Here is a 25,434-nt window from a genome sequence, read left to right on the forward strand (position 1 = left end):
TTTTATGGGGCTTGTCACACATATACATAAACACATTTTTTTTGGTGGAAAAAAAAATGTAATGTACTCAAATGGTGTTGTTTTGCGCCTGACAAACCTCTCTAAAGTTACTGTTCCTGCCACTAGGTGCATCTCTTTCAGCACAGATAGATAGATAGATAGGAGATAGATAGATAGATAGATAGATAGATAGATAGATAGATAGGAGATAGATAGATAGATTATATTATATATAAATAATTTAATTTATTAAATTTTCAGAAAATATGAAAAATATAAACATTGTATAGAAATAAACATTACATGCATGTTATGTGGAGATGTAACAAAAATGTCACTCAAGGGAGTACAAATACATGGGAGTATCGTACTACAGCATATTATAGAACATGGCATGTAATCTCCATATCACAGAAATGCCGTAGAGGTTCAGAGAATAGAAATATCAGAACAAACAGGAAATAAATCAAGTAATAAAAAAATGAAGAGCTAAAATGAAAGAACAAAATATTAGCTCATACAGCACATGGGGGGAATATGCATCAAATGAGGGAGATTACAAAAGGAATAGGAGATAGGCTGTCTAAGGTGACTTGTGGATGACAGTCGTGCCCTTGTAGTCTGTCCACAGAGCCCACGCTGAATGAAAGCTTGGGAGATAATTCCCTTTTAGTTTGCATCACAAAGGCTGAAAGTCACTGGTAAGACCTACAGTAATAATTGTCACTTTGTACTAGAGGTTTCAGTCACAGCAGGAGGATAAGACCAGTGTGGAAGCCAACCTGCTGTAGATACGACAAGTGTGTCTTCAGCCTTAGGATTCAGGGCGAATTTCCCAAAAGGAAGATGTCTGAGCAAAAAGATTTCTAAGTTGCTAGTGGGCCAAAGCTGTTTACCTGTTTTTCTCACCTTGGACCAGTTTCTCTTATCTGTGCAACCTGCCCTGACTCAAAATTGTCTATCAATTTTGATCCCTGCCCAGACCTCCTGCTTTCACCGTGCCGAATATACTCTGCCTCCCCTGACCTCAGCCTGTCCTCTGAACACAGATGTTCTCTGTCTCTTCAATGCCATGCATCAGTGTCTCCCTAACTGTGTGGGTCACCTGTCACTATACAGAGGCTGCTCCTACGACTAGTTCCCTGTATAGGAATGGGTTAAAGGGTAAAGATTAGAGATGAGGGAGTATATTCGATTGAATATGTCCGCCGCATAGTGATCAGTCCAGGGAAGGTGGGAGGAACATCAATTTTTCACTGCCCCTCCTACCTTACCTGGCGCTATTTTACACCAAGAACTATGCGGCAGAGGTATTCGATCGAATATACTCGCTCATCTCTAGAAAAGATCAGTGGCCCACTTAAGACAACTCCCTCAAGAGTAGCCCAAACCAAATCCATCCAGTGACACAGTGTGTCCATACCTTCTGCACTCCAGCCGCTCTAGTTGATGGTCCAGTGGTTTAAGTAGAATTATGTGATCCCTGATTGTGTATTATTTAATATTAAGATCCTTTGTGATCTACAGGTTAATAATATCCCCAAAGTCCAGTAGTTATGTGACGGTCACATTATTGTTCCTGCGCAGGTCTCTGCTTGATAGCTGTGTTTAGAGACTGAGAGAAACCTTCAAGCAGCAGCGCCAAAAGAGATTGGCTGTTATGGATGACAACATATCGACTTTCTGCTTTAATTTATTTGGTACAATATGTTAAACACAGTATTCCATTCAGAAAGGCCCCCATGTGACTGAGGGGGTGAAGGGGAAGGGGGGGTTATAATTTATTCGGCTGAGAACATGGTATATAGCTGTTGAAGAAGTCAAGTGTTTCCCGCCAGCTCATCTCTTGTGCTTTGCAGTGACACTTGAGTTCTCCACCCCACAATCCAGCAGCACCAGTAATAGGATTTACTAACACAAGGCATAAAGGGTAACCCGGAGGTTCGAGAATATGTCCAGCACCAGGGAAAGACCGTAAGTACACGTCCTTCTTACCAAAATTTTCCGCTCTGGTTTTAGATAGTTTAGCATATGGCAAGCTGTCATGATATAGGTCATTTTCTCCCACCAAGAACAGGATGGGACTTCTTGCTTTCTCTATAGGAAGTACTGAATTTTTATTTGCAGGGTCTCTCGGGTCTCCTGGCATAAGGTTATAATCAATGGCTCCAAAGGGGTTTATCAAACTTCTCATTTCTTGATGAGGAAGTGCTCTTATTGTCAGGTCACCATAACAGAGATCCTGGCTAGTTACACAAATGGTCCCATTGATACAGACTGTAGCCACAATTTTGGGTATGAAACATGCCATGGCCAGAGCTATCTCAGCCCCTTTACTAAGCCCTATGATTCCGACTCCAGCACTTGTCACCTGAAAGAAAAAGAAGTCAATGAGAAAGCAAATAGAAGAAAATAGTAATATATGTGGTTATAGTAATAATTTTGATCACTTATCCTCCAGCAACAATATTGTGGTGGAAAAATCTACAGAAGATGGATTTTGCTTACCTTCGGATGATTAACAAGAAAGTTAACAGCTTCCTCAAAATAGTCAAGATCAACATACTCCAGAGTTTGTGGAAGATCATCATAACCATAGTAAGCCAATGAAAGGGTGGCAAATCCACGACTGGCCAAGAGAAAAGGTCGAACCTCTACAATCTCTTCAATAGAACTAAATATGTCTATAACCCCTGGGAAAGGACCTTCACCTATGAAGAGAGAAAATCAAATATATCTCTGTCCCCCACTACATGCCTTTGAGAGTCACCATGATGCATGTAGGGCATGTTGAGCAGCTTGAAAATTGTCACAGGTCTATCAAGTACAAAAAGATTTTCTTATCCAGTCTAAGGTTTCAGCCTCTTAAAGGGGGTAGTCACTTCATTTATTTTTTTCTTTTAGGCCTATCCTTAGGCCATAAATATCGAATTGATGGGCTGACACCTGGTTACTGGACCAATCGCCTAAATGGAGCTGCTTCATATATATATATATATATATATATATATATATATATATATATATATATACTTCCATATACAGTGGGGCAAAAAAGTATTTAGTCAGTCACCAATAGTGCAAGTTCCACCACTTAAAAAGAGGAGAGGCGTCTGTAATTTACATCATAGGTAGACCTCAACTATGAGAGACAAAATCAGAAAACAAATCCAGAAAATCACATTGTCTGATTTTGTAAGAATTTATTTGTAAATTATGGTGGAAAATAAGTATTTGGTCACCTACAAACAATCAAGATTTCTGGCTCTCACAGACCTGTAACTTCTTCTTTAAGAGTTTCCTCTTTCCTCCACTCATTACCTGTAGTAATGGCACCTGTTTAAACTTGTTATCAGTATAAAAAGACACCTGTGCACACCCTCAAACAGTCAGACTCCAAACTCCACTATGGTGAAGACCAAAGAGCTGTCAAAGGACACCAGAAACAAAATTGCAGCCTTGCACCAGGCTGGGAAGACTGAATCTGCAATAGGCAACCAGCTTGGATTGAAGAAATCAACTGTGAGAGCAATAATTAGAAAATGGAAGACATACAAGACCACTGATAATCTCCCTCGATCTGGGGCTCCACGCAAAATCTCACCCCGTGGGGTCAAAATGATCTCAAGAACAGTGAGCAAAAATCCCCGAACCAGGCGGGGGGACCTAGTGAATGAACTGCAGAGAGCTGGGACCAATGTAACAAAGCCTACCATCAGTAACACACTACGCCGCCAGCGACTCAGATCCTGCAGTGCCAGACGTGTCCCACTGCTTAAGCCAGTACATGTCCGGGCCCGTCTGAAGTTTGCTAGAGAGCATTTGGATGATCCAGAAGAGTATTGGGAGAATGTCCTATGGTCTGATGAAACCAAACTGGAACTGTTTGGTAGAAACACAACTTTTCATGTTTGGAGGAAAAAGAATACTGAGTTGCATCCATCAAACACCATACCTACTGTAAAGCATGGGGGTGGAAACATCATGCTTTGGGGCTGTTTCTCTGCAAAGGGGCCAGGACGACTGATCTGGGTACATGAAAGAATGAATGGGGCCATGTATCGTGAGATTTAGAGTGCAAACCTCCTTCCATCAGCAAGGGCATTGAAGATGAAACATGGCTGGGTCTTTCAACATGACAATGATCCAAAGCACACCGCCAGGGCAACGGAGTGGCTTTGTAAGAAGCATTTCAAGGTCCTGGAGTGGCCTAGCCAGTCTCCAGATCTCAACCCTATAGAAAACCTTTGGAGGGAGTTGTAAGTCCGTGTTGTCAAGCGACAGCCCCAAAACATCACTGCTCTAGAGGAGATCTGCATGGAGGAATGGGCCAACATACCAACAACAGTGTGTGCCAACCTTGTGAAGACTTACAGAAAACGTTTGACCTCTGTCATTGCCAACAAAGGATATATAACAAAGTATTGAGATGAAATTTTGTTACTGACCAAATACTTATTTTCCACCAATAATTTGCAAATAAATTCTTACAAAATCAGACAATGTGATTTTCTGGATTTGTTTTCTGATTTTGTCTCTTATAGTTGAGGTCTACCTATGATGTAAATTACAGATGCCTCTCATCTTTTTAAGTGGTGGAACTTGCACTATTGGTGACTGACTAAATATTTTTTTGCCCCACTGTATATGGTCAGAAGCAGAAAGCTCCATCCATTGTCTGGTAGTCCACCGCCTTCACTGCAGCTTAGCGCTCATTGAAGTCAGTGGGAGTAGAGTTGCAGTGATGGCGCCAGGCTGCTATAAAATGGACGGAGCTTTCTACTTCTAGCCCCGTATTGTTTATAGGACAGGCGCTGGATCCGGGTATGTACAGCTGTTCAGTCCAACAGTTGTTCCAGGTTTATGATGGACTGGGTCGCCCCGGCCCTAGACATGCTCCACCCATTGTCTAAAGAAAGTGACAAGTGAGATGCAGGAACCAATATGAGTGCCAAGCTGAGGCATAATGTTGACCACCTTCTAGTATAAGGAAAATGTTCGTTCTTGTACCGTGTTAGCCAGTGGGTTGGAAATATAAAAAAACTTGATAGTCTTCAGTAGTTGATAACTTTTTAATGGCTAACTCATAATAATGACAAATTACTGACGTTTTGGACCTCTCGGGTCCTTTATCAAAGTAAATTTAAAACATTTCTGAAGGATGCATGTATATATACAGAGAAGGCACATAGGGTGTTAGAATTGGAGGAAAAGGGGGGGGGTTGTTAGTAATTGGTAGAGACAATGTAAACACTTCCAGTTCCTTATCAGTTCACACGTTTCTGTAAAGAGACAGGAAACCCTGTGACACATTCAATCCACACTCAAGCGTTTGAAGCAGGGTCATGAATTTACATTCATGAACGCGTCGTTCTCTCTTTGATCTGAAATTCCCTCTCAAAACTAAAATTTTCATGTGATCATTTCTGCAATGAAGAACACAATATCACTGATCACATGAAAATTTTAGTTTTGACCTTAGACCCTAGAGGTCCGAAACGTCAGTAATTTGTCATCATTATGAGTGAGCCATTAAAAAGGTATCAACTACTGAAGACAACCTTCTAGGCTGAGCGCAGATAGGAAATCTGGGCAACAGCCTATCTAGTTCTACACTGTTCATCCTGAGGAAGTCAAACAACCCTACACATTTTCAACATTGTTGACTGAATGGCTATTTCTCCCAGCTACCCTATACACATACATGCTTGTCTGGGCCAAGTGTTTTTTTTTTTTTTTTTTATATAATACGGAGACTAGAGAACTACTGCCCATACAGCTGTCTCATTCATCTCCTTCATACATATGCGGGCTCAACTAAGCTCATCGGTGCTTGTTTCATGAATTCAGAGAGGAGAGAAACTCCTCTGGTAGCAGCTTATCTACTTAACAACAAAAAGATTGGTCAGTAGTGACTCAGTAGAACCCTGTACACATTAGTTGGTTGGCTGATCCCACCAGTGAGTTTAGCCGAAAACATCCGATTTTTATAGCCCACTCAGGACGCCAGGCACCTCTGGTGGCTTCTTATCTCAGGAAGAACAATAGAATTGGGGCTTTCAAATTGACCATACAAATTGGATACTCAGCTGCTTTTCTCAATGTGTATGAGGGCCTAAAAGGGGAAAATTCCTTCCTGACTCCAAATACAGCAATGGACATTATTGAAGTTTTGCTTTAGGTTAATAGAATCCTAACCAAACCAACAGTGATCTTAATGACCTTATTAGCTACAATTATTATAGTCTAAAAACAGAAGTACACTAACTATTTACCTGGAGGAAGGAATAAAACTCCTCTGATTCTTCCGTGTCTGACCTCAATTCCCTGAACCCCAGGAGTCGCAAACCATCTTTGGAGACTTGTATTTGCAGCAGGAGGTTTCTGAGATAAGGGATTCAATTCCAGATGACTGTAGACATCCAGGTGAATATGTAAAGGACTTCTCATTCTGTCATGTTTTGTAAGTCGTTGGAAAGGGGTGGATGACTTCAAAGCCCAGAACAGCCCCATCGGACACACTCCATGGAAGTCTCCACCAGAGGCTGGTGAATGCTCCAGGTCTACTTTTCCCTTCTTATCACTGATATAGAAAGCTTGAGAATAAAAAATCTCCCCCATGTCATCCATTAACCAAGCTCTCAAGGTTATTCGTTGCTGTGGCTGAAGACCACAAACTTGGATTTTCACAGGTTCATCTACTAGAGAGACCATGGGGGTGGCTTTAAGGCTGATCGTACCTATTTAACCAGAAGAGTATTGAAGTGAGAATTATTTGAGACTGGACATCAATCAAAATGCCTTTAATAAGATTATGAATAAGTATACATTAAAATATTACTCTGGTGACTTCAATAAAATTGGGTAAGACAAAATGTCATGGTGTCCAAGGCAGGGGCTTCAGAGTTCTCCGCCACTTGATCCCTAGTACAGTATGTAAGCTCTTGGAAGAAGTAATTTAATGTATGCGAGTCCATCCATCCTTTCCTACCAGTCCCTAATGTATTTATCTATAATACATACTCACCCACCATATTATCCATTTCCTTTAAGCCATATCCCTAGTAGTTCTCAGTGCTAGATCAGCTACTGTATTGGCTCCATCACTAACTTACATTTTTCTCCCATCCTAGCGTCAACTTGGTGCCATAGGCAGCTGCCTTCTCCACCTTCCCCGAGAAAGTTGGTTGACTGCTTTTTTACGTTTTACTCTTTTTCTGTATACTGCCCCTTTATTGGCCCCTATACAGTAATCATATGTCCCAACAGTCCTGGAATCAGCAGGAAAGTCCAGGATTCCAAGTCTTATCCTGGTCGGTGGGAGGTATGTCCTGGCTTCAACTCACACCACCATTGCATATATAATGAAGCAGCTGGAGGGGGACATTTGGAGGAGAATATACTGGGGAGGCAGACCGTATACTGCGAGGGTAGCTAGAGGGGGACATTATACTGTACACCAAGAGATGGGGGCAATTGGAGGGGTAACATTATATTGTGGGGGCATACCATGTAAGGATGACTGTAGGAACATTATACTGTGTGGGGTCAAAAAGAAATGTATAGGAATGGGCGGAGTCAAACTGGAGGTGGGTGGGACTAAAATCCACACTGCATATTCTGTCCTTCTTACACTCCTTTGAAAGGTGAGAAGTCTACAGTACCTGACCCCAGACACGTGACTCTAGGCCACTACCTGCTGGAAATACACAGCAAACCAAATAATGGGTCGGTGGCCCCTCACACTATGTATATCTTACATAGAGAATGACATTTGTCAGCGAGGATATTCAACAAAAAATAAAAATGAACATTTATTAAATATGCATTAAAAGAGGAGGATTCGGCGTTCCCCTTTAAATCCATACACAAACCTATGTCAAGAAACAGGAGCTGCTATTAGACCTGCTCAAGGATATAGTCCATATTTTTTGAACTATAAAACAAAACGAGGTTTTAGAGGCGGAAAATGGGGAAAAAAAATTTTGAAACAAAAAAACGTGGTAAAATATTTAACATAAATAACATATGGGAGTTGTAGTTTCCAGCAGCTGATGGGCCACTTTGAAGTAGAATTTGCCTATGTTAAAGTTAACCCTTTCCCATTTTTAACAATTTTTGTTTTTGACTCCCCACCTTACAAACCCCATAACACTATAAAAAATTTTTTTAAAAAAAACAAAACATTAAGGGCTCCTTCACATCTGCGCCCGGTCTCCGTTCTACAGGTTTCCGTTTCCTGCACAAAACAGAGGCAGGAGACGGAAACCTGCAGGACTCTTTCATGTTTGAAAGATGTCTGGCCGTGACCGGCAGTGAGCGTTTTATGCTCTCCGCCGTGAAACCGTTTTTTTTTTTTTTTTTTTTTTTTTTTTTTAAATCAGACATGTAGTACTCTGTGTCCGATTTTAAAAAATGGTTTTGCGGCACAGAGCATAAAACGCTCACCGATGCACACAGCCGGACCCGGTCTGACAGCTTTCAGTCTTCTTGCATGCAGAAGACGGAAAGCTGAGAACGGAGATCGAACGCTAGTGTGAACCTAGCGTAAGACTTTTTTCTGTCTTAATGTTTGCAGCACAAATTGTACTTTACAAATATACCAGTTATTATTCTGTAGAATGTACTAGGAAGCTGGAAAATTTCTGAATGGGGTGGCATTGGAGAAAAAGTGCATTTGTGCGACTTTCTTGTGGGCTTCATTTTTACAGCGTTCAATCTGCAGCCAAAATGACATGACTTTTGGATATGGGATGGACCCTCACTCCTTCCTAAAACCATCAAACTACAGCAAATATTGACTTTGGAATAAATGCACAAAACACTTTATTTTGGGTGTCAAAATGGCCACAGCTTTATTAAAATCACAGAAGTAAAATAATCCCAGAAGGAGTCCAGGTGAAGAGCAACACCATTGGGATTCACAGATAGTGTGAGATCCCCAAACTAACATACAACACCCGGGTTAAAAAGGACTCTGACCACACCCATAGCAGAGAGAAAGGGGCTCAACTCCAGAGGGAGTGCACACAGCAGGAGAGTGCTGCTAGTGACGTGCAGGAGCAGGTGAGCTGTGGACCAGGTGGAGACAGACAGGGGGTCTGTCCCAAGAGGACTGGATTCCAGAAAGGACTTTGAGTCAAGACTGGTGAGAAGAAACTTCAGAGATAAAGATGAGCGAACACTGTTCGAAATGGCCGTTTCGAACAGCACGCACCCATAGGAACGAATGGAGCTGGCCAGCACGCAGACCTTGCCGGCAGCTGGCCGCTTAACCCCCTGTGTGTCGGCTACACCATTCATTCCTATGGGTGCATGCTATTTGAAACGGCTGTTTCGAACAGTGTTTGCTCATCTCTATTCAGAGAGTATCTTGCCCTAATAGATTAGTGAGGGTTCAAAAGTGAGGTAGCGCCCTGTGTGTGGGCTAGGTTGTTTGTTTGTTTTTTTGTTCCTGTTTATGTTGAATAAAGCTACTTATGTAGGATTACATTACCCGATCTGCTGTTTATTTGGCACCCAGCGCCACCAACACCTCTATAAATCCAGGAAAACCGCTTACCTTTGATGCTAAATTACCCCCAATTGTCACACCGCCTACACATGAAGACAAGAACTGCAATAATCCGGTGCAGTATTTGTTATCTAAATGTGTTGGTCCCTGATATGAGGTCATAAATAGATCATTAGACGCCATATAAAGGAAGAGGAAATAATAACACAACATAACTTTTCCAGATACAAACCCCTACCTCTTGGAAGGGAGGTCCTTGGAGCTACAAAAGTCTGGCCGCCAATTTGTTCCACCACACCAAATTACCCCCAGCACCAAGCACTGGCTCAGAGGCACCATAACACCCAGAATGGCAGTATGCAACATATAATAACCCACTCTCCCACCCCCGCAGGAGCCCAAAGACCAAATGACCTCTGACAACATCAACCAACTCCAAGGACCCCCCACCAATTAAAATAACCTGTATACAGTATGGGTATACACAGTATGACCCGTATACAGCCCTTAGAAATGATTAACTTTAACCTATCCCCAGCATGATCAGTATTAGCAGAAATGGAGGCCTATACAGGGATGATCAGCACAGTCTCCATTAACATCACCACACTGTATATCTAATATCAGGCTCCTTCTCTCACCACAGGGTCTCCATTACAGGTGACCTCCCAGCTCCACCATAGACAGCCCCTCAGTCCCCAGGACTCATGAGCAACCTGTATCATACAGCAATAATCTATGGTATATCAGCCATGCCTGCAGTGTGAGGCAAGTACATGAGGGGACTGTATATATCCTGAGGTAATAGAACAGTATATATGATATATCAGCCATGTCTGTAGTGTCAGGTAAATACATGAGGGGACTCAGACTGTATATATCCTGAGGTAATACTGCAGTATACATGATAGATCAGCCATGTCTGTAGTGTGTGTGAGGTAAATACATGAGGGGATGCTGCAATTGTATATACCCTGAGGTAACACTACAGTATATATGATAGATCAGCCATGTCTGCACTATGTGTGAGGTAAATACATGAGGGGACGCTGTGACTGTATATATCCTGAGGTAATACTGCAGTATATATGATAGATCAGCCATGTCTATAGTGTGTGTGAGGTAAATACATGAGGGAACTCTGTTTCTGCATAAATCTTGAGGTAACACTGTAGTATATATGATGTAGAATGGTGATACTAAACTAGTAGTGCTGTGTAATGTGAATGTGGTCACCAGTGGTGTGTGAGGGGATAGACCCCAGTATTATACCCCCTGATACAGCAGCCATGTTTCCTCGTGTCCTTGTGGTGAGAGAAAGAAGATGGAGGAGACAAGAAGTGACATCTATTCCTACACACCTCCCTCCAGTAACACACTGGACACTATATACTCCTACAGCTGAGTATACACACATATATACTCCTACAGCTGAGTATACACACATATATACTCCTACAGCTGAGTATACACACATATATACTCCTACAGCTGAGTATACACACATATATACTCCTACAGCTGAGTATACACACATATATACTCCTACAGCTGAGTATACACACATATATACTCCTACAGCTGAGTATACACACATATATACTCCTACAGCTGAGTATACACACATATATACTCCTACAGCTGAGTATACACACATATATACTCCTACAGCTGAATATACACAGATATATACTCCTACAGCTGAGTATACACACATATATACTCCTACAGCTGAGTATACACAGATATATACTCCTACAGCTGAGTATACACACATATATACTCCTACAGCTGAGTATACACACATATATACTCCTACAGCTGAGTATACACACATATATACTCCTACAGCTGAATATGCACACATATATACTCCTGCAGCTGAATATACACAGATATATACTCCTACAGCTGAGTATACACAGATATATACTCCTACAGCTGAATATACACAGATATATACTCCTACAGCTGAGTATACACAGATATATACTCCTACAGCTGAGTATACACAGATATATACTCCTACAGCTGAGTATACACAGATATATACTCCTACAGCTGAATATACACAGATATATACTTCTACAGCTGAGTATACACAGATATATACTCCTACAGCTGAGTATACACAGATATATACTCCTACAGCTGAGTATACACAGATATATACTCCTACAGCTGAGTATACACAGATATATACTCCTACAGCTGAGTATACACACATATACTCTTAAAGATGAACCAGTCTGTATAAATCTACACAACTACTACACAACGAAGAAACTGCAGGAGTTATCGGTTCCCCCAAGTCATGTCCATCTTTGCTGATGGCTCCGTCACTACATTACTGTTGAGGCTGGTCATAGTCTTACAACAAGCCTGAGAACCTTCATAAAGCTTCCGGCTGTCAGAGGAACAGGTCAGCTCCTGCGTGGCTGTTTTCCTATTAACTATAACGATAGACTATCACTAGAGATGAGCGAACACTGTTCGGAACAGCTGTTCCGAACAGCACGCACCCATAGAAATGAATGGAAGCGACCGGCCGCCGGCAAAGCGTACGCACCAGGTGCTTCCATTCATTTCTATGGGAGTGTGCTGTTCGCTCATCTCTAACTATCACAAGATACTAAAGGCTGTCTACCTACTAGCTGTGGTGTACAAAGTAAAGGTGCAACGTTATTAACCTTATATCTGCCATAGAGTGGACTTTACTGTCCGTGTCTGTCCTTAAGTGTCCGTTTACAAAAATGCCAAATTTTTCAAGCGGACAGCTAAATCCTACATGTCCGATTTTTCCAGGCTGATTGCTGAATCACAATAATTGGAGTTTGGTTGGGGTTCAACATCTGAAACCATATACTGTGTGGAAGCCAAAATAATGGGGGTCATATACTATTGGTGCAGGGGATGCAGTTATGGGAGCCAAAAAATGGTGGTTGTATACTGTGTGGGGGCCATAAAAATGGGAGGCATATACTGTGTGGGGCCATTTTTTTTTTGATCTGCAAATATACTGTGTCTCGTAAAATTTTAATCACGAAACCAAAGATTGATAAGTCGGGTATCTTTTTATTTATCTATAGAAAGGGTGGAGGGGGCGGCACCTTTCTATAGTTAGCCTGAGGCAGCAGACAGGTTAGGTCCATTCATCCTACTAATATTATAAGTGTGAAAGTTTGTGTGTTTGGATGTTTGTTCCTCAATCACGCTAAAACGCCTGGACGGATTTGCGTGCAATTTTCCACAAACATAGTTTTCCCTTAGGATTGAGTCACAGGCTACTTTTGGTGCCACTAAACAACATGGCTTCCTAGCAGGAGACTCACAAAAGCAGGACTCCTAGCCCCAGCTATAGACTCACACACACTGCCTGGCATTTCCTGCCTCAACCTGCCTGCACACTCCTTACTGTCACCTCAGGAGTAGCCCTCACTCTACTTACTCACATTTTACATATAGATTCCCACTATATAACACATCACATTGTCTGTATCACTACATACACAATACAACACATCACATTGTCTGTATCACGACATACAATACAACACATCACATTGTCTGACACAATACAACACATCACATTGTCTGACACAATACAACACATCACATTGTCTGACACAATACAACACATCACATTGTCTGTATCACAACATACACAATACAACACATCACATTGTCTGTATCACGACATACAATACAACACATCACATTGTCTGACACAATACAACACATCACATTGTCTGTATCACGACATACACAATACAACACATCACATTGTCTGTATCACGACATACAATACAACACATCACATTGTCTGACACAATACAACACATCACATTGTCTGTATCACGACATACAATACAACACCACATTGTCTGACACAATACAACACATCACATTGTCTGACAACACATCACATTGTCTGTATCACGACATACACAATACAACACATCACATTGTCTGTATCACGACATACACAATACAACACATCACATTGTCTGTATCACGACATACACAATACAACACATCACATTGTCTGTATCACGACATACACAATACAACACATCACATTGTCTGTATCACGACATACACAATACAACACATCACATTTGCTAGCCCACCAAACTTTTTAAAGCACTTTTACAGTTTCACACGTCTGTGTCCGCCCAATTCTCAAATCACCGCAGACGAAGTCGCGGGTAAAAGCTAGTGGTTATATATATATTCCAAAGTGGGGCCTTTGGAAAACACAACTAATTCTGCAAAAACCAAGTCAGCCACAGCTACACAGATTTAAAGTTAAAAATGTAAAGTTAATACTTAACCATCTGCAGCATGATAACTTTCTGTGCCAGGATATCCAACCTCGGAAGACAACAAAAGCCATTGAAAAAAGTCAACACAATATGTGTCATATTAATCTTTGCCACTAGAGATGAGCGAGTAGTATTCGGTCGAATACCTCCCCTGCATAGTTATTGGTGTACTCGGTTGAATACCACGCGGTAAACGCAGTAAAAATTCAATTCCCCTCCCACCTTCCCTGGCGCTTTTTTACATCAATAACTATGCAGGGAAGGTATTCGATCGAATACTACTCACTCATCTCTATTTGCCACATCTTTAGGTGACTGATCTATCATAAGTTACAAACTTACTGCGACTGATCCAATTGACTGTAACTGATCTATCATAAGGTATATACTTACTGCAACTGATATATCTGATTGTGTTGGTTGCAAGTCACCCGTGCCTTCATGGCCCCATTCATTGAGGCTATAGATCGAAACAGACAGGAATAGGACCTGTTCTGAGTTTTGCTCCCGGCCCAATACACAGGACCATGAAAATACACTGTTGTGTGTATGGGGACCTAGGAATGAATGGGTCAGTGTACTAGCCATGAAAACCACAGACTGTTCACGCAGTCAGGAGCATGATGACTTACGGAAGTGACCTTTGCACTGCCCAGTATTCAGGAGGTCAGGGATCACATACATGCAGCAGATCCCACATATACACATCATGGGGCGACATCTGTGCCTGCAGTCTACTCTGTCATACAAACAGACCGTAGGGAACCCCACTGACTATAATGGTGTCCATCAGGAATCCATTATGTTCTCCGACATGTCATCAGATAAAAAGTGTTCAAAATTTTTTTTATCAGCAATTTGAGATGGATTCTGTAACAGGCTCCTACCGGGTGTGCACATAGCCTCAGTGTATCCAGCAACCACTGCCTCAGCTTCTACAGACATCTTAGCTTGTGCCTCACAACTACACAATCCCAAATGGACTTGGGGAACTTGCCCCGCCTGCTCCAAGGGCCCCACCTGCCCCAAGGGCCCCACCCAGCTACTCCTCTGCCCCCACAGGTGGAAGAAAGTGATAGTGCAGTCAGTTTATCAAGTTTGGAAAAAAGCAATAGAAATAAATCTCATGGGTTTTTTTTTTAATTATTATCCAGGAGTGGATTGAGCAGAAGGAGCAAGTATAAGAACATCCCATATATATCCCATTCCTTTTGTAGCCATTCTTGGCTTTGGCTCAAAAAACCGCAGCAAAATCTGGAACAAAAAAAAATGCTGCATTTCCGCAATGTGGGGCCTCAGCCTAAAAGCGGCATTTTTCACAGCTTTTTTATGGCATTTTTTCCTGCAATGTTCAATGAGATGAAACCAAATCTTATTCATGTTTCCAGGACTTCCATAACAGACAAAAACACTGCATTTCCACAAGGTGTGGTCTCAGGCTAAATTCACACAATCGACTTTCACCCTTGAAACTCAGTCCGGGTGTGCATCGGGCAGACAAAATCTGTCATCAAGTGCAGCTGTATTCCTCTATATCCGAACCCCCGAATCAGCATCAGATATTGCCCAGATTCTGCCTCTTATTATTCTCAATGGGAGGCAAAGATAACAGCGGGGAGTTGAAAAAATATAAGTATCCTGCGCGATTTCGCAGCTGATTCATCCACAGAGTGCGCGGCCTGAGACTCCCTTCTGACTAGGAATCTGCATTCTGCAGCTGGTACTGAGCGGCTGGAAAACAAAGAGGAATTCCATTTAATTTTCTGCCATGTAAATGACCCCTTAGCGCCCTGCTCCGATCTCTGATACCCACTGAAAATAATGGAAGGCAGAATCAAGGAGAAATCTCCCTCAAAAATCAGCAGCAATTTTTGATGTGTGAACTGACATACATATTGTATGGACACCTTCGCCTCATGTTTATGTTCTTTTTGTGGCCTTATGTTTTATTTTATTTTTTCTTTGCAATCTAAATTTCCTTGTACACTTGTGATGTATTTTTAGTTTTAATATGGACAAATGTATATGGGAATATCGTACTACAGCATATTGTAGAACATGGCATGTGATCTCTGAATCATAGATACTCCGTAGAGGATCAGAGAATAGAAATATCAGAACAAACAGGAAATAAATCAAGTAATAATTTAAAAAAAAAAAAAGAAAAAATAGAATGAAAGAACAAAACAATACAGCGCATGGGGGATATGTATCAAATGAGGGAGATTACAAAAGGAAAAGGAAAAGGAGATGGGCTGTCTAAGCTGACTTGTGGATGAAAGCCATGCCCTTCTAGTCTGTCCACAGAGCCCACGTTGCATGGAATCTTCGGAGATAATTCCTTCCGGCTGTTTTCAACTTTTAGTTTACTTCATAAAGGCTGAAAGTCACTGGTAAGACCTACCGTTGTCCTTGTATTTTTTTTTTTTCCTTTGCAATCTAAATTTCCTTGTACACTTGTGATGTATTTTTAGTTGTATTATGGACAAATGTATATGGGAATATCGTACTACAGCATATTGTAGAACACGGCATGTGATCTCTGAATCATAGATACTCCGTAGAGGATCAGAAAATAGAAATATCAGAACAAACAGGAAATAAATCAAGTAATAATTAAAAAAAAATGAAGAGATAGAATGAAAGAACAAAACAATACAGCGCATGGGAGGGATATGCATCAAATGAGGGATATTGGAAAAGGAATAGGGGTAAGGTTGTCAAAACGTGACTTGTGGATGAAAGCCATGCCCTTGTAGTCTGTCCACAGAGCCCACGTTGCATGGAAGCTTTGGAGATCATTCCCTCCGGCTGTTTTCAAACTTTTGGTTTGCTTCTCAAAGACTGAACGTTACTGGTAAGACCTACTGTAATAATTGTCACTTTGTACTACAGGTTTCAGTCACAGCAGATGGATTAGACTGGTGTGGTGGCCAACCTACTGCAGATACGCCGCCTAGTGTGCCCTCAGTCTTAGGCTCCATTCCCACGGAGTAACGCGCCGCTCAGTCTGACACGTAAACACAGGTCAGAGTGAGCGCTGTAAAACAGAATCCCATTGACTTCCATGGGTGCAGTCTTACGCGCGCTACACATTGAAATCAATGGGTTAAAAAGCCTTCCATTGATTTCAATGTGTAGCGCGCGTAAGACTGCACCCATGGAAGTCAATGGGATTCTGTTTTACAGCGCTCACTCTGACATGTGTTACGCGTCAGAATGAGCGGCGCGTTACTCCGTGGGAACAGAGCCTTAGGATTCCCACCAGCAATGTCCGTTGTAGAGCAATACCTGTGAGTTATTTAAAGGGATTCTACCATTAAAACCTTTTTTTTTTTTTTTTGTGGATAAGACATCGGAATAGCCTTTAGAAAGGCTAATCGTCTCTTACCTTTAGATGTGGTCTCCGCTGCGCCGTTCCTTAGAAATACCGATTTTTACCGGTATGCAAATTAGTTCTTTGGCAAGAACACGATCCTCCGACGCCTCTATTTTCGGCTGGATCCTCCACTTCTCTGTTGTCTTCCTCCTGCATCACCTACGACGCCTGCGCAGTTGGCTCTGCCAGTGAGACACCAGCAGAGCCAAGTGCGAATGCCGGCCGGCGGCCATTTTGGGAAGGCGGCTCCTGCATTGAACTACAAGAGCAAGAGCGGCCTCCCAAAAATGGCCGCCGGCCGGCATGCGCAGTCGGCTCTATTAGTGTCTCACTGGCAGATCTAACTGCGCAGGCGTCGGAGGTGACGCAGGAGGAAGACAACAGAGAAGGGGACGATCCAGCCGAAGATAGAGGCCTCGTAGGATCGTGTTCTCGGGCAGCAGTGGGGACTCCCCCACTGCATTTTCAGCGCTGGAGCCCGCCACCATCGCTGCCAGAGAACTAATTTACATATCGGTAAAAATCAGTATTTCTATGTAACGGCGCGGGGGAGATCACATCTAAAGGTAAGAGACGAATAGCCTTTCTAAAGACGATTCCGACGTCCTATCCACACAAAAAAAAAGGGGTTGTAATGGTAGAATCCCTTTAAGGCAAATTTCCCAGAAGGAAGGAGTCTGACCAAAAAGGTTCCTAGGTTGCTACTGGACCACAAAGCTATTTACCTCTTTTTCTTACCTTGGACCAGTTTCTCTTATCTGAGCAACCTGCCCTGACCCAAACTTGTGTATCAATTTTGATCCCTGCCAGACCTCCTGCTGTCACCGTGCCGAATATACTCTGCCTCCCCTGACCTCAGCCTGTCCTCTGAACACAGATGTTCTCTGTCTCTTCAGTGCCTTGCGCCAGTATCTCTCCAACTGTGTGGGTCACCTGTCACTGTACAGAGGCTACTACTCCTACTAGATCCCTGTATAGGAATGGGATAAGGAGTAAAGATCAGGGGAACACTTAGACAACTCCCTCAAGAGTGGCCCAAACCAAATCCATCCAGTGACACAGTGCGTCCATACCTTCTGCACTCCATCCACTATTTGATGGTCCATTGGTTTAAGTAGAATTATCCTTTGTGGGCTAGAGAGGTAATAATCCTTTGTAGGGGTGTCTGTGGGTTAGAAATGTGATCCCTGATTGTGTATTATTTAATATTTAGATCTTTTGTGATCTACAGGTAAATCTTATCCCCGGAGTCCAGTAGTTATGTGACTGTCACATTATTGTTCTGTGTTTAGAGACTGAAGGAAACCTTGAAGCATTAGTGTCAAAAGAGACTGGCTGTTATGGATGACAACATATCGACTTCCAGTTTTAATTTATTTGTTACAATATGTTATTTACAGTATTACATTCTGTTGTAAATTCTTAAAATGCCCCCCATGTTACTGAGGGGGTTTATCATTTATTCGGCTGAGAACATGGTATATAGCTGTGCAAGAAGTGAAGTGCTTCCCACCAGCTCAGCTCTTGTGCTTTGCAGTGCCACATGAGTTCTTTTCCCCACAATCCACTAACACCAGTAACAGGATTTACGAACACAAGGTATAAAGGGTAACCTGGAGGTTCGAAAATATGTCCAGCACCAGAGAAAGACCTTAAGTACACGTCCTTCTTACCTAACACTTCCGCTCTGGTTTTAGATAGTTCAGCATAAAACATACTGTTTTGATATAGGTCATTTTCTCCCACCAAGAACAGGATGGGACTTTTGGCTCTCTCAATAGGAAGTATCGAATCCAGGTTTGCCAGGTATTTCGGGTCTGTCAAGATGTTTATCACAAATCTTACTTCTTGATGAGGAATTGCCCTTATTGTCAGGTCACCATAACGGAGATCCTGGCCAGTTACACAAATGGTCCCATTGATACAGACTGTAGCCACAATTCGGGGTATGAAACATGCCATGGCCAGAGCTATCTCAGCCCCTTTACTGAGCCCTATGACTCTGACTCCAGCACTTGACACCTGAAAGAAAAAGAGGTCAATGAGGAAAAAAAAACACACAAGAAAATAGTAATCTATGTGGTTATAGTAATAATTTTGATCACTTACTACCCAGGAACAATATTGTAGTGGAAAAATCTATGGATATTTTACAGAAGATGGATTTTGCTTACCTTCGGATGATTAACAAGAAAGTTAACAGCTTCCTCGAAATAGTCAAGATCAACATGGTCCGGAGATTTTGGAAGATCATCATAACCATAGTAAGCCAATGAAAGGACGGCAAATCCACGACTGGCCAAGAGAAAAGGTCGAACATCTATAAGAGCTGCAATAGGACTATATATGTCTATAACCCCTGGGAAAGGACCTTCACCTATGAAGAGAGAAAATCAAATAGATCTCTGTCCCCCACTATCTGCCTTTGAGAGTCACCATGATGCTTATAGGACAAGTTGAGCAGCTTGAAAATAGTCACAGGTCTATCAAGTACAAAAAGATATAGGGTGGTTTCTTATCCAGTCTTAGATTCCAGCCTCTTAAAGGGGGTTGTCTGGGCTTCATTTTTCTTTCTTTTTTTTTTTTTTCTTTTTTTCCCTTTATGGCCTTGTGAGGGTAAACCATGTCCACTCTTATTTTTATACATTCTTTATACTGCTTGAGAAATTATATTTTTCTATGAAGTTATTAATGCCTTATATAATCTAAGATGGCGCCTGTATTCGGGACTGTGAGAACAAAAGAGATATTATGAAGTTATCATGAGGGGGATGTATTATGACCACGAAGAGACTTCACGAGGTGAACATGAGCCCATCATGCACTCTAGGGACCAATCTGAGACTGACAACGCACCCGGATACAAGACACATATGCTTCCAGCCTGCCTACTATCTTATCTCTTGCATTCCTGTATAAGAACTGTAACTTCTTCAATAAACCTCAGTACCGTGTGAGCAGCCAGAGCGCCCAGTAGCATGGTCTGAGATTGAAACTGAACCTTGTGTCAGAGTCTCTCTTAGCAAGCGTGCACATGCATGATTGATTTGGAGCAGGTGACTGACCACTAGAAGTGACCCGCATTTTGGCGGAAGTCACGACCCCGTCAGCCTATCCTCAGGCCAAAAATATCTGATCAGATAACCAGTAGTCAGGTGTCAGATCATTGATCACCTAAATGGAGCTGCTTCCAGCACCTGTCCAGTGCATAATATATGGTCAGAAGCAGAAAGCTCCATCCACTGCCTGGCAGTGGGAGTAGAGCTGCAGTGAAGACGCCAGGCTGCTATAAAGTGGATGGAGCTTTTGGCTTCCGGCCGCATGTTGTTTATAGGACAGGCACTGGATCCGGGTACGTACAGCTGATCGGTCCAGCAGTTCTTCCAGGTTTATGATGGAGTGGGTCGCCCTAGCCCTGCTGTACCCAAAGAAAGTGACAAGTGGGATGCAAGAACCAAGATGTGTGCCAAGCTGAGGCATAATGTTGACCACCTTCTAGGCGGAGTGCAGATAGGCTGTGGCCCAGATTTCCTATCCAGTTCTACACTGTTCATCCTGAGGATCTCAAACAACCCTACACATTTTTAACATACAGTAGTTGTTGACTGAATGGCTATTTCTCCCAGCTACCCTATACACATACATACTTGTCTAGGACAAGTGTGTGTTTGTTTGTAATACGGAGACTAGAGAACTACTGCCCATACAGCTGTCTCATTCATCTCTTTCATACATTAGCCACTCAAGTAAGCTCATCGTGCTAGTTTCATGAATTCAGAGAGGAGAGAAGATTGTTGTAGGACTCCCCTTGCAGCAGCTTATCTCCTTAAAGAGGACCTTTCACCATTTTTTACACAGGCAGTTCTATATACTGCCGGAAAGCTGACAGTGCGCTGAGTTCAGTGCACTGTCGGCTTTCCCGATCTGTGCCCGGTGTGAAGAGCTTACGGTCCGGTACCGTAGCTCTTCTATGGTCAGAAGGGCGTTTCTGACAGTTAGCCAGGAACGTCCTGCCTCGCGGCGCCAATCGCGCTGTGCTGTGGAACGGGGAGGAACGCCTCCTCCCTCCCTGATAATGCTCGTCTATGGACGAGTACTGCGAGCAGAGGGAGGGGGCATTCCTCCCCGCTCCACAGCACAGTGCGATTGATGCCGCGAGGCAGAAGGACGTTCCTGGCTAACTGTCAGAAACGCCCTTCTGACCATAGAAGAGCTACGGTACCGGACCGTAAGCTCTTCACACCGGGCACAGATCGGGAAAGCCGACAGTGCACTGAACTCAGCGCACTGTCAGCTTTCCGGCAGTATATAGAACTGCCTGTGTAAAAAATGGTGAAAGGTCCTCTTTAAGAACAAAACAATTTGTCAGTAGTGACTCAGTAGAACCCCATACACATTAGTTGGTTGGCTGATCCTACCAGTGGGCTTGGCTGACATCATCTGATTTTTATAGCCCACTCAGGATGCCAGGGACCTCTGGTGGCTTCTCATCTCAGGGAGAACAATAGAATTGGGGCTTTCAAATTGACAATACAAATTGGATACTCAGCTGCTTTTCACAATGTGTATTATACAGCAATGGACATTATTGAAGTTTTGCTTTAGGTTATTGGAATCCTATCCAAACCAAAACATAATGTTAATGATTTTATTAGCTACATTATTATTAATATTACAGTTTTATAGTCTAGAAACAGAAGTACTGTAACTATTTACCTGGAGGAAGGAGTAAACCTCCTCTGATTCTTCCGTGTCTGACCTCAATTCCCTGAACCCCAGGGGCCGCAAACCATCTTTCGACACTTGTAGTTGCAGCAGGAGGTGTATCAGGGAAGGAATCCATTTCCAGACGACTGTAGACTTCCAGGTGAACATGTAAAGGACTTCCCATTATGTGATTTTTTATAAGTCGTTGGTAAGGGGTGGATGACTTCAAAGCCCAGAACAGCCCCATCGGATACAGTCCTTGGAAGTCTCCACCAGTGGCTGGTAAATGCTTCAGGTCTACTTTTCCCTTTTTATCACTGATATAGAAGGCTCGAGAATAAAAAATCTCCCCCGTCTCATCCTTTAACCAAGCTCTCAAGGTTATTCTTTGCTGTGGCTGAAGACCCCAAACTTGGATTCTCACAGGTTCATCTACTAGAGCGGTCTTGGGGAAGACTTTAAGGCTGATCGTATCTAAATAATAAGAGTATTAAAGTGAGAATTATTTGAGACTAGACATCAATCAAAATGCCTTTAAGAAGATTGTCAACAATTATACTATTAAAATATTCTCTGGTATATTCTGGTGACTTCAATAAAATTGGGTAAGACAAACTGTTATAGTGCCCAAGGCAGGGGCTTCAGAGTTCTCCCCTATGTGATCCCTAGTGCAGTATATAAGCTGTTGGAAATAGTAATTCAATGTATGAGAGTCCATCCATCCTTTCCTACCATTCCTAAAAGGGGTTGGCCACTTTCAGACCAATATTCACAAACAAATGTACAATAAAAAGATATACAATTTTCCAATATACTTTCTGTTTCAATTCCTCACGGTTTTCTAGATTTCAGCTTGCTGTCATTCATTGTTACTTATAGAGGATAAAACTCTGACCATGGTCATGTGATTTACGGTCCATGGTCACTGCCTCTTCCACTGTGTCCAGTGCTGTTACTGCAGTCCAGAACACCAGCCAGGATGCCTCCACATCTGCCTCTGTCACTTTGGGGACTTCACCCTCATCCTCCCCTTTTCCTGCCTCCGCTCGTTCTCCTACACCATCACGCACCTCTCCCCAGAGCCAAAAACTATGCTGTTTAGAGGCTCAGTTCATTCAAAGGGCCAAAAACACTGCTGGTTAAAGGCTCAGTTCACCCCAAGGGCCAAAACCACTGCTGGTTAAAGGCTCAACTCACCCCAAGGGCCAAAACCACTGCTGGTTAAAGGCTCAACTCACCCCAAGGGCCAAAAACACTGCTGGTTAAAGGTTCAACTCACCCCAAGAGCCAAACACACTGCTGGTTAAAGGTTCAACTCACCCCAAGAGCCAAACACACTGCTGGTTAAAGGTTCAACTCATCCCAAGGGCAAAAAACTAAATCTCTGCTGTTTAATGGCTCGACTCACCCCAAGGGCCAAAAACACTGCTGGTTAAAGGCTCAACTCACCCCAAGGGCAAAATATAGTCTGAATATATGAAGAAGGGGGTGACAGAGCAGCATTGCCACTGCCAGAAGCCGCCTGCAATAGTAGTGGGAGATACGCGCGTATCACTTTGAAAGCAATAAGTGAAAAAGGCCTCCCATTGATTTCAATGTGGAGCGCGCGTATGGCAGCACCCATTCAAGTCAATGGGATCTGTTTTTTACGCTGCCCACTCTGAACGAGTTTTACGTAGGTTGTGTGTCCCCCGTGCCCCCATTCATTGAGGTTAGAGATCGAAACAGTCAGGAATAGAACCTGTTCTGAGTTTTGCTCCCGGCCCCATACACAGGACCATGAAAATACATTGTTGTGTGTATGGGGACATAGAAATCAATGGGTCAGTGTACTAGCCATGAAACCCACAAACTGTGCACATGGTCATGAACATGAAGCCTTATGGAAGCGACCTCAGCACTGCCCAGTATTCAGGAGGTCAGGGATCACATACATGCAGCAGATGACAGATCTACATATAATGGGGTGATGTCTGTGCCTGCAGCCTACTATGCCATACAAACAGACCAAAGGGGACCCCACTGACTATAATGGGGCCCATCAGGACTCCATTATGTTCTCCGATATGTCATCAGATTAAAAAGTGTTCAAAAATTTTTTATCAGCAATTTCAGATGGCTTCTATAACAGGTTCCTACCGAGTGTGCTCATAGCCTCAGTGTATCCGGCAACCACTGCCTCAGCTTCCACAGACGTCTTAGCTTGTGCCTCACAACTACACAATCCCAAATGGACTTGGGGAACTTGCCCCGCCTGCCCCAAGGGCCCCACCCAGCTACTCCTCTGCCCCCACAGGTGGTACAAAGTCATAGTGCAGTCAGTTCATCAATTTTGGAAAAAAGCAGTAGATATAAATCTGCTGTTTTTTATTATTTTTCCACTGTATTTGTAATTTTTGCCTCTCCCAAAAACGCGCGTTTTGCGCTTCCCATTCACTTCTATTGCTTTCTTCAGGCGGAAAATGCCTGAAGAAAGGTCATGTCTCTTCTTTTTTCGCCTAGCGTAAAAAAAATGCTAACGAAAAAAAAGAAGAAGCAAGCCCTCTAAATAGACTATCATTGTATGGAGGGAGCTTATAACATAGATTCCGCTGCCAAAATCTGCCTCCATGTCCCCGTGTGAACTAGCCCATAGCGCCTCACTCTCGTGATCTCTGCTTACCATTGAAAATAATGGAAGGCAGAATCAAGGTGGAATCTCTCAAAATCAGCAGCAAATTTTGATGTGTGAACAGGCCCTTAATATTCATTGTAACATAACCCCTTTAAAGAAGGAGAATTCCAGTGGCACGCCGCAGCAAATATTTCTGTACGTGTTAAGTCATATCCCTAGCCATGTCCTTATCTCCTAGCCATTCCCAGCCAGTTCCTCCCACCCACAATGTAATAATGCACATTTCTTTGTAACAGACACAGTAAGATGCCCATATGTCACCTCCACCTCAAAAACATCTCCAGAATACGCACTTTCCTCAACAGAGATGCAATAAAGACACTTATTGTCTCTCTGATTCATTCTCGCCTTGACTACTGTAACTCCTTACTAATCGGTCTTCCCCTCACTAAACTCTCCCCTCTACAATCTATTCTGAATGCAGCGGCCAGGCTCATCTATCAGGCTAGACGCTACAGCGATGCCTCCGGTCTGTGCCAGTCACTACATTGGCCGCCTATTCATTATAGAATAAAATATAAAGTTATTACTCTCATCCACAAGGCTCTCCATAATGCCGCACCTCCCTACATTTCCTCCCTCATTTCTGTCTACCGCCCAACCCGTGTTCTCCGCTCACTCAATGACCTAACACTTACATCCTCTATTATCAGACCCTCCCATGCTCGTATACAAGACTTCTCCCGAGCTGCACCACTTCTCTGGAATGCTCTACCCCGGACAATAAGATTAACTCCCAACTTCTACAGTTTCAAACGCAAACTAAAGACACATCTTATCAGACAGGCCGATTTCTAACGTAAACCCTTCCATACTATAATTAGAATCCCCAAAA

General features: G+C 42.8%; 2 protein-coding genes across 2 annotated transcripts; both read right to left on the reverse strand.

The window, feature by feature from the left end:
• Positions 1 to 1,774: 1,774 nt before the first annotated feature.
• LOC142197330 (acyl-coenzyme A amino acid N-acyltransferase 1-like) lies at positions 1,775 to 7,128 on the reverse strand. The gene is made up of 4 exons (XM_075267571.1): positions 7,116 to 7,128; positions 6,276 to 6,740; positions 2,509 to 2,711; positions 1,775 to 2,371 (listed from the first exon to the last, which is right to left on the reverse strand). The coding sequence occupies exons 1-4, from the start codon at positions 7,126 to 7,128 to the stop codon at positions 1,775 to 1,777; spliced, it is 1,278 nt and encodes a 425-aa protein (XP_075123672.1).
• Positions 7,129 to 18,673: 11,545 nt separating this feature from the next.
• Positions 18,674 to 24,236, reverse strand: LOC142197403 (acyl-coenzyme A amino acid N-acyltransferase 1-like). Its single transcript, XM_075267699.1, has 4 exons — positions 24,065 to 24,236; positions 21,935 to 22,399; positions 19,393 to 19,595; positions 18,674 to 19,240 (listed from the first exon to the last, which is right to left on the reverse strand). Exons 1-4 carry the CDS (start codon positions 24,234 to 24,236, stop codon positions 18,674 to 18,676), a joined length of 1,407 nt encoding a protein of 468 aa, XP_075123800.1.
• Between the last annotated feature and the right edge of the window lie 1,198 nt (positions 24,237 to 25,434).

Source organism: Leptodactylus fuscus, chromosome 1, assembly GCF_031893055.1.
Source record: "Leptodactylus fuscus isolate aLepFus1 chromosome 1, aLepFus1.hap2, whole genome shotgun sequence".
Classification (NCBI taxonomy): domain Eukaryota; kingdom Metazoa; phylum Chordata; class Amphibia; order Anura; family Leptodactylidae; genus Leptodactylus; species Leptodactylus fuscus.

Coding starts and splice junctions, on each gene's coding strand:
- LOC142197330 (XM_075267571.1), bottom strand. Junction 2,712..6,275: donor AGTTTTATTCCTTCCTCCAG/GTAAATAGTTAG, acceptor CTCTCTTCATAG/GTGAAGGTCCTTTCCCAGGG. Junction 2,372..2,508: donor TTCTTGTTAATCATCCGAAG/GTAAGCAAAATC, acceptor TTTTTCTTTCAG/GTGACAAGTGCTGGAGTCGG.
- LOC142197403 (XM_075267699.1), bottom strand. CDS start 24,236: ATGACTTTGTACCACCTGTGGGGGCAGAGGAGTAGCTGGGTGGGGCCC. Junction 22,400..24,064: donor TGAGGCTATGAGCACACTCG/GTAGGAACCTGT, acceptor CTTATTATTTAG/ATACGATCAGCCTTAAAGTC. Junction 19,596..21,934: donor AGGTTTACTCCTTCCTCCAG/GTAAATAGTTAC, acceptor CTCTCTTCATAG/GTGAAGGTCCTTTCCCAGGG.